The sequence below is a fragment of the Arachis ipaensis genome, chromosome B6, assembly GCF_059453495.1.
Source record: "Arachis ipaensis isolate K30076 ecotype BB chromosome B6, ASM5945349v1, whole genome shotgun sequence".
Classification (NCBI taxonomy): domain Eukaryota; kingdom Viridiplantae; phylum Streptophyta; class Magnoliopsida; order Fabales; family Fabaceae; genus Arachis; species Arachis ipaensis.
The window spans coordinates 536,625-549,770 of NC_142441.1; the positions used below are offsets into that span (position 1 = coordinate 536,625).

The 13,146-nt window shown below is 35.1% G+C and overlaps 1 protein-coding gene across 8 annotated transcripts; it reads right to left on the bottom strand.

The window, feature by feature from the left end:
* Positions 1–2,173: 2,173 nt before the first annotated feature.
* On the bottom strand, positions 2,174–10,576 carry XRN3 (5'-3' exoribonuclease 3). Of its 8 annotated transcripts, none has more exons than XM_088489585.1 (24): positions 10,561–10,576; positions 9,563–9,936; positions 9,226–9,328; positions 9,067–9,143; positions 8,405–8,596; positions 8,195–8,314; positions 8,004–8,066; positions 7,667–7,810; positions 7,407–7,571; positions 7,219–7,296; positions 7,033–7,119; positions 6,332–6,619; positions 6,024–6,119; positions 5,791–5,886; positions 5,637–5,707; positions 5,165–5,293; positions 5,007–5,083; positions 4,866–4,906; positions 4,705–4,779; positions 4,430–4,587; positions 3,711–3,815; positions 3,534–3,609; positions 3,304–3,389; positions 2,174–3,188 (listed from the first exon to the last, which is right to left on the bottom strand). In XM_088489585.1, exons 2-24 carry the CDS (start codon positions 9,764–9,766, stop codon positions 2,507–2,509), a joined length of 3,213 nt encoding a protein of 1,070 aa, XP_088345711.1. In that variant the 5' UTR covers positions 9,767–9,936; positions 10,561–10,576; the 3' UTR covers positions 2,174–2,506. The 8 variants fall into 8 exon arrangements, with proteins under 8 accessions (XP_088345711.1, XP_088345707.1, XP_088345710.1 ...); XM_088489581.1 differs by having other exon boundaries at positions 3,711–3,827; XM_088489584.1 differs by having other exon boundaries at positions 9,563–9,941.
* Between the last annotated feature and the right edge of the window lie 2,570 nt (positions 10,577–13,146).

Genomic DNA, 13,146 nt, shown 5'->3' on the forward strand with positions numbered 1-13,146 from the left:
ACTAAATGCAAAAGATCCTTAGCCACTAAAAGAAAATCATTAATTAATTATTTAATATTTTTTTTTTTACATAAAAATAAGTTCTATTTTAAATTATCATCAAATTATATAATAGTATTGTTATTTTTTGTAACCCACGGGTAGGGTCGGGTATCCGCAGATTAAGAGCGGGTAGGGTTAGGGTTGGGATATTCTCAACTCGCGGGTAGGGTAGAGTTGAGTTTATATAAAAATCTCAATCCGCATGTAGGGTTAGGGTTGGATCCAAACTCTACCCTACTCTACCCATTGCCACCTCTAGCTCTTACTTGAGCTTCTATGTCATCTTTTATTTTTTATATTTTATTTTTCTTTCTTATTTATGATTTAAAAAAAAAAAACCTATTCTACCACTAGAATTTGTGATTTGTGAATTGGTAATATAATAATATTTGCAATTCAAATTATCTCTTCTTTCTATGGTATATAATAATAATCCTTATAAATAATTAGTCATCATATCCATAATATACGATATATATCCTAATCATGTATATAAACCACGCAAAAACGAGCATAAACGTGTTCTTAATTTCTTAAGCCTCGCATAATATACTGATTGCTTATAAATCTAACTTATGGAAACCATTTGACTATACAAAATTATATTGATGAGTCGGTTTGAACTTTGAACTTGAAATTGTCATATTTTAGTTAATGTATGTGGTTCATTCTACTTGAAATGGGTATATTTTATGTTGTGTTTGACTAAGTTTTATTTAAATTCTTCTTTAAGGTTAACGTGGTTTTCAGAAGAGGATCATTAGAAAAATAATTAGGCCTTGTTTGCTTGTTCGTTAATAATTTATAGAGGGAAATGGTAGTAATATATAAGATGCCTCTCTGATTTGATTATATATCGTTCCTTCAGTATGAAAAAAGATAAGGTTCACCTATATATTACTACATTAACAAAATTAAGTGTTAGTTTTACGTGATCACCATCGTGTATTTAATTAGATGACAATATAAATTTAATAATTAAATCATATATATAGTTCTTATGAAATCAATTAAAGAAAAGATACTTTTTATTTTTATTGGACCATGTTAAACAAGAAAGTAAGCATAACTCTTCATTCATGCCAAACAAAGCCTACAATTTGGGAGAAGGAAGCTAATTAATTAACCCATTTATGTGAAGAAGACATTGAGAGTGATTACTCGTTTGAAGTCTATTGGGTAAGAGAGAATTTCGAGGTTATTGAGACACAAAGGCAATTTATAATTTGTCATTATTTTTTAATGATCTTTGGCTTAAACTTTCTTGGTTATGTCCTATCAACTTTCAACCACAATGGTTTTGGCTGAAGGAAGAGTCACATGGCATTTATTACCAAATAGGCAAATACATCCCTCTTTTCTTCGGTGGAAATACCTTTCTAAGAATGATAGTTGGGTAGAAAAATTAATTTTAATGGGACTATATTCTGTTAGCGAGAGTGAATTATTGGTGATCATTAAGCGAATAATTTGAATACTTGATATATAACTTTAAAAAATTGATATTCTTTTTAAATAATAATAATAATAAATTAGAAAATCAGAATGAATGAACTTTAATTATTATGTCAACGTGAGTATTAAAAAAATATAATGTAGAAAAGATCATTGACATTTGTTATTTAGAGAAAAAAAAAAAGTAAAAGAATATTATGTATGCTCATTAGCAAGTTATTATATATTTAGCAAAAATGGAATTGAGATATTATTATTATTATTATTATTATTTAAAGTAGGATCTAAATTATCAATTAAAAATCACTCATTCAAATAGTCGCAATCGAGAGAGGATATCCACCTTTGACAGTTTACTTGCTTAGGTTCTTATCTTGTTATTGAGTGATTGACTGAAAAATGAAAACCAAGTTTCCTTCTTGATCCCGATATTGGAAGTGTCGGTCCGGACCAATAAGAAGCATGCAGAATTTGCATTCCATTATCCCCTCAGGGAATTTATGGCTATCCACTTTCAGTCTTTCACACATCTTCTCTTTTCACCACTTCTTGTATGCCATCATATATACAAAATACAATAGTTCTTGGGAAGACATGTCACATGCCTATCCATTATAAAACAAGTACATAATAATATACACCAAAAAGTAAAAAACACTACCTACTTTCTTTCTAGTTTTTGGTGGGTCAATGTATTTATCAGGAAAGGAAATACAAGAATAGTTGCTTCAAAATAAACAGATAATAGTGTGTAAAATAGAATTACACAATAAAATAACCTATAAATTTGAAAATGCAATCAAACCTAAGTTCAAGGGTTATAATTGACCACTATAATCTATTTGATGAAGAATTGAAGGAGCATGAGCTCAGATTAAAACAATGAATAGAAACTAATGGTACAACTCTCAAACTTTCACCTAAACTAAAGAAAAACATACGGTACAACAATATCAGATATCAACCATTTTAGAGGATTGCGATTATTGTTACCCTATAGGAAATGAATTTATCTGCGACTATAACCAGGTGGTGGCATTGGCTTCCTGTTTCCCCTTCTGTCCAAAGAAAATTGATTGGCCGAATGTTGGTGCCCATAATCCCTGGGGCCATTTTCGTCATTCCTTGGAGCCCAATTCTGGTGATGTCTAGATGGTTGGTAACCTTGGCCATGATGTCGAACATCTTGATGATGACTACCAAATGCCCCTTGCGACGCATTTGGATACCTGGCATTGTGATTATTACCTGATGGTTGGTATCCATCCCTCCCACTTCCCCCACTACCGTGATTTCTTCCATAATGGTTTGATCGTGGGGGGTGTTGGTGGTTATTTCTTTCATAAGAACCAGGTGGTTGATGATGATGATTGTACATTGCCGGGGGAGGCAGCTGATATGGCTGATTATAACCATACTGTTGGGTAGGGACAGTAGCATAAGGTCGATAAGGCTGCTGGCCCTGGAGTGGAGGCATCACAGAAGGTGGCATGGCACCGTATCCTGGGTGTGATTCATAATTGTAGGGAGGCAATCTTTGGTGAGCCATTGGTGGTGCGTAAGATGGAGGTGGTCCATTAATTGGATAGCGATATCCATTGTTGCCACCTTTTGCTTGTAAGGAATTCGTTACTAATCTGTGTGCTGCATCTCCAAGCTCCCGACCAGAAATAGATCCTGGAGGGTTTCTCCTGAAACAGAACACGACTCCCGGTCAATTTAGCAACCTAGATGACAAGATCTTATACACAAACAAATGAACAATAAATAACAACTTTAACCAAACTAAATTATCGTAAGGTATACCTCCCATTATCCCCACCACCCCGTCTCCCACCAGAATCTTCATGCCATAATACTGGTTCAGGTTTCATATCCCCAAGAGTCACAGTCTGCACAATAACAATTTTATTACCACCTGTGTCAATAAGCTATGGAAAGAAAACATGTAGAAGCAGACTAAATTTAACAGACTTTGTACAGTATGGTGCACATTTATGAAGTATAAATAAAGCAGCAGCAGAACATTAAACTACCTTCTTTGGAAATTTAACTCCTGGTGGTGGTCGAGTAATGTGTTTATGCGCATCTGGGAGTCTGTATATGGCACATCTGAAAAAAGCAATTCAAAAATGTGAAAAATCAGCGCATAAATCTTCAGATCCAAGGCAAAAAACAATGTTAGTCACAATTTCGAAAAAAATAATTCTTACATGACATGGTTGTCCATAATATCTTCCATGCCTTCAACAGGAGACCTAAAGATAGGAGGGCAAGGCTCTCCACCACATAAGGATATAAAACCATTCATTCCGCCACTGCACGTATACCTAAATAACATCAGAAAATAGTCCAGGCAGAACTTAAAAATTCTCATTATGAATGCAATTTGTGGGTGGGGGGTGGGGTTGCAGAATGCATTATGAATATGAAAACTATAATGTTAATCCATTCCATCAAGACACCATTCTGCCTGCGCTCATACAAATTGAAACATATAAATGAATATAGAAATACCATGGGTACTTTGTCAAACAGTTGCTTCTTACTCCTCAGTATCAGTTACAAACTATCATTATAACACGCCCAAATCAAAACAAATATATATCCACACAGATGCAAGGATTATGTTCCCCTTGTCATGTTGCCATACATGAAAAATGCCAGGCAATGAATACTAATTCCAGCCTAGCACTTAAGAAATTATTCTAACATAAGAACATTTTATAAGCAAGGTAAGCTTTTTAATTTCATAAATCTATTTCCCAGCATCCTGTTTGATCACCAAATCATGATTGAAAACAAGATTTATAATAGTAAGGCAATATAATTTTTAATTTTTTAAAAAACTATTTAATTAAATATGAAATCTTGTAGAAAATAAAAAGCACATTATTCGTCTACAAAATTGCCAAAAGCAAGATCCACTGACCTTTCTTTGGGATTGATTTGTTCTTTGACATCAACACGCTCACTGTCGGACATGTTTCTGCATTTGTTGTCAAGTGTACTTATGCATGCAGAAAGTGGATGACAGGAATTTACGAAAAGCAAGTCAAACATGATAGCATTTCGCCTCTTCTCCTCTGGCTTTTTTTTATAATGGGGTACAAAGAAGACGAAATGAAAATCAGCATAAAACAGAAAACCAAGGGTTCACTAAAAGAATAAAAATACGTAAAAAATGAATGCAGAGCAGAGCCATACTGTTAACAAATTTTCAACTTTTGTAACTTCTGCAAGAAGACGTGCTTCATCAATAAAAGGCAACTTTGCAATACCCTACAAAAAGGGAAGATGATATTATAAATTGTTGCCATTGTGTGTGGAAAATAGCTTTTCTAGAAAAATGTAAATGAGGAACAAACCTGCCAAGAATAGCGTTTGCCATTCATGTCCACTTCAAAGTCTGACACAGCAAGAAAATTTGAGGTAAGAAAATTACACATCATGCATAAAAATTCCAAAAATTATCTTAAAAATTCAATCAATCAAAATTAAAGCCATACCAACTGGATAAAAATCAATGATTGGTGAGTCAGCTTCTGTCATAAGTTTCCTATATGGTTGAGGAAGTGCATGCGAGCTGCAAACAAGCCAAAGTTACCACCTCACTTGAAGTATCGTTTTAATTATCTTACGGGGAAAAAATGGGTAGAGGACAGACCTCGCAGCAGGGAAAACCCCAAGAAGTTGGTCAAAAGGTTTGAATGGGGTACCCAGTGAAAAGTTAATATCAAGACTCCCAAGGTCCTTGAGATCAGATGCAAACGGGGCATAATGATAAGGATAAAACCTGTTTAATATGGAAAGAGATAAACATAATTTAGATTGATAAACAAACAAGGAATACTAGAGGATATAAACTAGATAAAGGAAACATAATTAAAATAAAATCTAAAGAAGCATAAATATATAAAAAGAAAAGAAATTCTTATTATCTCCGGGGCTGTGGCTTCATTCCATCCCTTTTCACAGTCTAATGATGGACTATCTTTTATATAAAACAAATGTCAAAATTAACATTTAATTTCCAAAATTTTATAACTACAAGTCGCATGTGAGGCAGAAGAAAGACAACCAGAGTCCAGAGACAACAGATAAACATAACACTTGAGAAAACCACAAAAGGAACTTACCATTGCCAAGAACAAACACCTTCGTAATAATAGTGCATCACCCAACACAAGCCTTCAGTGTATTTCAAAACCTAAAAATAAACAGCAATAAGAAAACCTACACATCTATACGAATCAAAGTTGGCAACCGCAACAATCAAACTTGTCAACTTACAACATCTTTCCGTATCATTTCAAGTTCCTCAGGAGTTTTAGCCGAGAACTTCTCATCATAATATCTCTCTTTCCAGCCTGGTTCTCCCAATTTGATCTGTCAAACAAAGAAATATACATGAAATCTGTGCACATAAAAATCACTCATATTTCACGTCACAAATTGAATCCAAATTGAACTGCAAGAATTAATAGTTAGCAACACCAATAAAAATCACAAATATATCAATTCACCTTATCCTCTCCGGCATTTTGTGAATTGAATACATCAGATTTCTCACGAAGTACCTCCTTTAGTTTTGCTTTCAATTCGTCTTTGTTATCTTGAAACTGAAAGGTATTAAGAAAACACTACTGTTAAACAACATGCAGATAATAATAATAATAATAATAATAATAATAATAAGCTCATCATAAAACCCTTTAAATGATAATGGCAGTATGACAGTGCATTTTTAACTACTTGCCAGGCTCATACCCAGTCATAGGTTAGCCCATATATTAGTTCTAAAGAATGCCTCTCCTGAAGCAGGAAAACATACATCTATTTCAAGACTATTCTCAGCTTCAACAATAGCAGCAGCAACAGTTGCCCCAGAAGATAGCTTAGCAACTTTTGGGAGCGCCTCAGATGCACTCCTATGGTCTTTCCCAGATGAGCTGGGATCATGGTGCCCAGATTGTTGAAATGGTGAAGGCGTTGGAGCTGAAGCAAGACGAGAACCATGAAATCGTGAAACTGCAACTAGAGACTCTGGTTGAAATTGAGGCTGGGCATCATCTCCCCTCCTTGAATGGGCCTTATCCCGCTTAATTCTTTCTGCTTGTCGCTGATGACATAACAAATAATGAAATTATACAATGGATTCAGAACCGGGGGAAAAAAAAAACATTCAGAGCCACTTGTAAGATATCTATTTCTAACAATACATAAACTATATATATATATATATATATATATATATAGGGTTATGAGCTTCGATTTGCTGATGAGTCCCTTTATTTGTGTAAAAAATCCAAGAACATATGCAAAATAAAAAATCTGATTTATAATTTCATATCATACATCTAGACAATTCCACATTGGCAATTCTTGCATAACAAAGCCTCAGCTCTTCATTTACTTAAGACCAGATTTACGCATAATACATAAATAACATTTTTTTGGGCAGAATTTGACCATTCATCAAAGACAACTGCAAGCTAATATGGGCAGTAATGTAACATTAAATGCTGGACAGACCTGATGCAATCGAGCTCTTTTCTGGAAAATTCTATCTTCATAAGCTCCAACAGCCTGAATAAAGTGCTCCACTCTATCCAAATTTGGCTGAGTAAAGGGGGAAAATAGATTATACACAAATAGCAACACCACATAGATTTGGAATATACTTGTATGTTGTATACCAACAAAATTACCATCAAATACCTTACTTCCTTTGGTTAAATAACCACCTAGTGCATTGAACTCCTTCTTGTATACTGCTAGAAGCAAGTTAATTGCACCCTAAAGAAAAAATGAAGCAATTAGAAAAAATGGGATAACTAATACTTAAAAAGATGACGATCAATCATACAGAATGTGTAGAGAGCAAGACCAGACCAATAGTGCCATACCTCTCTAATTTCTAGTGTAGGCATATGGGGAAGGAAATCATTGCCAACAAAAAAGCACATGAAGATAAAGTCATCAACAATTCGCTCAAAATCAATCTCAAATGAAGGATTCGGAATTTTCATCTCATACTCCAGATATTCCCTCAATGTCCAAATGTTTAGAAACTACAAATAATTATACAGCACGGCAATGAGTAGAAGTTACATTGTCACATGCAATTAAAAATTCTATTGACATAAAATTGATCACAAACCCTAACCTGGTAAGGCTTTTTAACCACAATAGGATCTCCTTTTTCATCAAATTCTCCGGCCTTTCTTTTTGCCTTTCCTTCACAGTCAGCAGCCATGTGACCCATCTGACCACACAGGAAACATTTGTCTTGACCGGGAGTAAATACAACCTGCAATGAAACATTATTTACAAAACCCTCAACCACTTGTGAAGTTTGATGGGAAGAGTGCAATTATGCAAGGAAAAGAAATGCATGAAGGATGATAATAACAATTCTTCATTGATAACATTATGGAACTATTTTACATGCTGATATGTTCCAATTCTGATATTCATAAGAAATAAATGTGGTAGTTACAAACCTCTCTTAGAATTGAAAAGTGCACTTCATGGGTAGCTAAAGCCAACATAATCAAATCAGCATCCTATTAGACAACAAAATGATAAGAACAAGTTAATCAAGTCATTTTCAAACGCAAAAAAGGATATAGAGTGGAAGCTAAAAAGAAATTGAATAATAAAAAATACCGAATATTGGAAGTAAGATATATACCAAACCATACAGGCAATGTCTTGTATTTGGATCATAACCTTCAAGATTCCTCTGTAACCGTATATAGGACATAATCTTATGCTCCCCCTCACCAGGAACATTTGCATCTGAAAGAATAACCTGCAGACAACAAAGATGTATATTTGATACCATGTTCACCACAACACACTATGCAGCAGCCGAACAATTTAGATACAATGTTCTTGATACCTTAATATTCTGCCAACCAGGGTCATTGTTTAACCTAAGATGAACATAGTACTGGAGCGCAATTGATAAAACAGCCATAAATTCGGTTCCAGGTGTAATGACATTTGAATCAAAAGTCTGGGACTCTTCTTTGGGAGGAAGCTTTCTGCCCTCCCTCTCAAATTCCTCTCTTAACCTAGTTTCTTCAGCAGCCTATCAACCAGAAACAGGAAAAGATGAAGAAAAAACAAAGCAGAATCATATCTGAATATCTATTCCAAATTTTCCTTTTGTTGATATCACTATCATAAAAGCCAACCACGTTATCCAGCAAAGAAGGGATGCAAGCAAACAGCCTTTCAAGGGACTATAATGTAGAATCATCACACACTTGGGGAAAAAGCATATCTTAGTTGTTACTAGAAGATAACCACAAAACCAAAACACAAATTTTCAAGAGTAGATATGTTAGAATAACACTCAAAATTAGAGTGCTGTGAGTTTCAATATTCATAAGTAACAAGATATCTGGGAGGATTCAAGCATTCAAATGCAACTGTTAAAACAGCCATGCAAGTGCTAGAAATTAACTTCTATGGAACACTAAAGCCGATAATAATTCGAAACTGTCAAAACAGCACACAGTACCAAACTAATGGGACAAAAAATTTAGCATCACATACTGCGTCAGCTGCATCTTTTGCTGCTCTGAACCGCCTAGACCGTTGCTGATTCATTTTAGCCCTCGGTGCCACACCATCTACAAGTTGAAACTCAATAAACAATCTTCACTAACAAACATAAAACAGAGAAATAGAGAAACAACGTAATCAACAACACACCAATAGCCATGTAGAGCAGCTTCCTAGGCCGGACAATCACAAACAGCCTATCAATGTAGTCAAACATGCACTGGAACACCTCATCAAATGAAGTCGGAGATGGCTGCACATTACAATAAACCAATAAATTAAAAAAAAAAAAAAAAACCACACCTCAAATCCAAATAAACTAATTGACCTACCTCTACATTTTGCACTACGTAAACTATTGCATATATATAGTACTAAATAATGTGCAAACTCCTAAAACGTTAATTATCCAACTTCAACAAAATTCAGTAAAAATAGAAAAAAGAAAGAACACAGCATGAACCAAATTAGGGTTACTGTCACATACCCTATCCTCGGGGTGAAAACAAGGGTGAATGATGCCGTTCATATCGAGGTAGAGGTTATCGTATTCAAGGTTGTTAGGGTTCTTCTTGCTCGTATCCACTGGAATCGCGATTCCGTCGATCACCACCGGTTCCTCCTCGACGGCATCGACAACCACCATCGGATACTTCTCCGCCAGCCACCGGTAAAACGCCGGAACTCCCATTCTCTTACAATTTCACCACAGAAAATTTCGAAAAATAAAAACCAAAGAAATTCTCAAACTACACTCAGTTTTTCGAATTTAAAGAGAAAAAGAAAAGACGAGAGGGAGCGAAAAGAATATGCGAAGAAGCAAAATCAGGAGATTCTTCTTCGCAGTGTGCTGCGCCCTTTCTTTTCTCTTTTTTTTTTTTTTGGTTGTTAGTTGCTATCGGCGAAGGAGGTAAATGGCGTTAAGCGTTAACCTAGTAGGATACGATACTTATTAAAGGACGGATTTGCCCTTATGGATAAAGTGAATGTACGTAGGGTGGTTTTGTCTTTTGGTTTGATAGAATGATAGTCGGTTAGGTTTTGCTCCTTTGGGTATTCTGGTCATTAGCCATGGTTTAAGAATTAAGAATGAATGAATACCCGGCAAGATATTTTTCCTATCAATCAATAAATTGGATTTATTTGTTAATTAATTTAATATCTTCTTATATCTTCTTATTTGGTGAATTTCATGTTACTTAATGATCACAACAACTTGGAATTTGAGAAAAAGATTATCACGAAATCTTTGACAATAATTAGTAATTACTAGTAACTCCATTTTAAACTAATTGTAAATTTAGATAAGATAGATAATGATATATTAAAAATTAATAGATTTAGGAGTTCCAATGTTAATATAGACTTTATTTATTAGTGACATTTTAATTTAAATATTAAGAATCCGGTACATAAAAAGATTTTCTTCAAAATAAATTTATTTTGATGCATTTTAGAAATTAAACTCCAACTAAAGCCTACAACTTTTTTTTTTATCGGCTAAAATTGAACTCTAAATCTAATCATAACAATTGAATTTTAACCTTTTCTTTAATCTTGTTCCTGGTAGCTTGCTTTGGCTATCAAAAATATCTTAGCTATGATTTTTTTTTTTTTTTGTCATTCTTCCTTAGTATATTTATTTGGGCTTTTCTTGGGTTACGTATTTTCTTTTAGTCAATAAATCATGCTTTTATCCACACAATACACAATGCACTCGTATAGCAATTGGCCCAAAAGATAATGAAACTAGGCCTAAATTGGGCCACATCTATCAAAAAGTGTAACAAAATAAAAAAAATCCTGGTTTGAGTGAAAAGAAGTTGACTCCTAAAATTGTCAAGCCTAGTTTGAGGCTTACCAAAAATAAATTATAATGCATGTAAAATGCTATTTCTACATCCATTTTGAGTTTTTTTTACTTCTCCTTTGTGTCTCCAACTATATATAAAGGCTTTTAGGGTAGACTGTAAGTGTATATAGCCAGATAACTCCATACACAGAATGCAAAAGCAAAAGTAGTTACAAACTGCCAAAACAGTTAGAAGTTGTTAATGACAGCTCAGCAATTAGTTACACTAAATCAATTACACTCACCCTTAGTTAGTTACTCCCAGCCTCAACAATCTGTAATCACACCTTATAAATATCTTCATTGTACCTCCTTTATGATCAGTTTTTCACAATCAGTAATGAACAACAATACTATTTTCTTTCACACTCTTCTACACTCTTCTCTTATCTTCCTTCTCTGAGCCCTCAAAGCTCTTATCTCTTCTCCTTCTTTCTTTAAGAATCTGATACCTTTCATGGTATCAGAGCTTCGATTCTGATCCAATGGCTCTACCCGACTCTTCTGCAACGCAAGCTCGTTCAACTTCACCCATGGCTGCAATTGCAAACTTTCCTGCAACAATCAAATTAGATGAAGACAATTTCAAAGTCTGGAATAGACAAGATCTGGCCTGCATCAAAGCAAATCGATTACAAAGCCATATCTTAGCACGCTCAATGCCAAGAAAATTCAACTCAGTGGAAGATCAAGAAGCTGAACGGGTGTCTCCAGAATTTGAAGAACGGGAGCAAAGAGATGAATGTCTTGTAGCATGGATGCTGTCTACAATGGATGAATTCTTTCTAAACAAAGTAGTTGAATATCAATATGCTCATGAAATCTGGGAAGTTCTTGAAGAACACTTTGCAGTCAGAATAAAATCAAAGATCAAGTTGCTAAAAACTCAGCTGAAATCAATCAAGAAGCACGGTTCATCCGCAGTAGAGTTCATCACAAAGATTAATAAGGTAGCAAACTCTCTCTCTGCCCTTGGGGCTCCGTTAACAAAAGAAGAATATTTTGAATGCACACTCGGAGGATTAGATGAAGAATTCAGTGCCTTTATCACCATGGTTAATGGAAGATCCGATCATATGTCCATCAATGAATTAGAATCACAACTGTTAGCACAGGAAGAAGTGAATGAGAGATTCCGCAAAGCAAATCTGAATATGGTGCATGCAAATCTAGTGCACAAGAAACCTGATTCAAGCAAGGAAGCAATGGAGTATCAAACTGGAGCACCGTATGAGAGTTACGCAAGAGACTATGGCAGAGGTCAAACAGGTCAAAGAGGCAGAGGAAGAAATTTCTTCAGATCAGGCAGATCGTGGTGGCAGAACAACAGACCCCAATGCCAACTATGTGTAAGGACAGGTCACACTATATGGTAGTTCTATCATGGATTCAATCCGGATTACCAGAATCCACAGCTCCAACACCCCAACACTGGACCTCCACCACCAAATGATGGATTTCACCAACAAAACCAACTGATCCAGCCTTATTACCAACGCAACCAACCAGCCCAGCTCTATTACCAACCCCAAAGCCCACATGCTCAGCCATACAGGCAGCCACCTCAACAACCTCAGCAAACAAACCAAAATCCTCAAGCACTGCTCACCACTCCAGGCATCAGCTCAGATCCAGGATGGTATCCGGATTCAGGAGCCTCTCACCACATCACATTCGACCAATTGAACCTAATTAACAGCTCAGAATATCAGGGACCTGAACAGGTGTTTGGAGGTAATGAAAAAGGTATGAGCATTGCTAATATTGGAAGGTCTATCATTCATGCATCTATGTCAAACAAAACCTTTAAACTTCAGAATTTGCTTCATGTTCCTACAATTTCAAAAAATCTAATCAGTGTATCAAAGTTTGCATTAGATAACGGAATATTCTTTGAATTTTGGCCTTACCTATGTGTTGTAAAATGTCAGGAGTCCAAGAAGGTTCTGCTGCAAGGCAGACTTAGGAATGGATTGTATAGATTTGATGACATTCAGGTTCAAAGACCAAGCTGCAAAGTTGAAAAAGAAAAAGCAGCCAATGCTGAAAAGAGCATATGTGCAAATGTCAGTGTCAAACTTGTACCAAGTGAAAAATAAGGAAAACATGTGGTCTGCTGTCATGAGTCAAAAGAAAAGAAAAGTGAAGAAAAATAAAAAACAAGTTACAGCAAGTCAATAGAAAGTGCCAATAGTGCAACCAGCTCTAGTGTCCAAAGT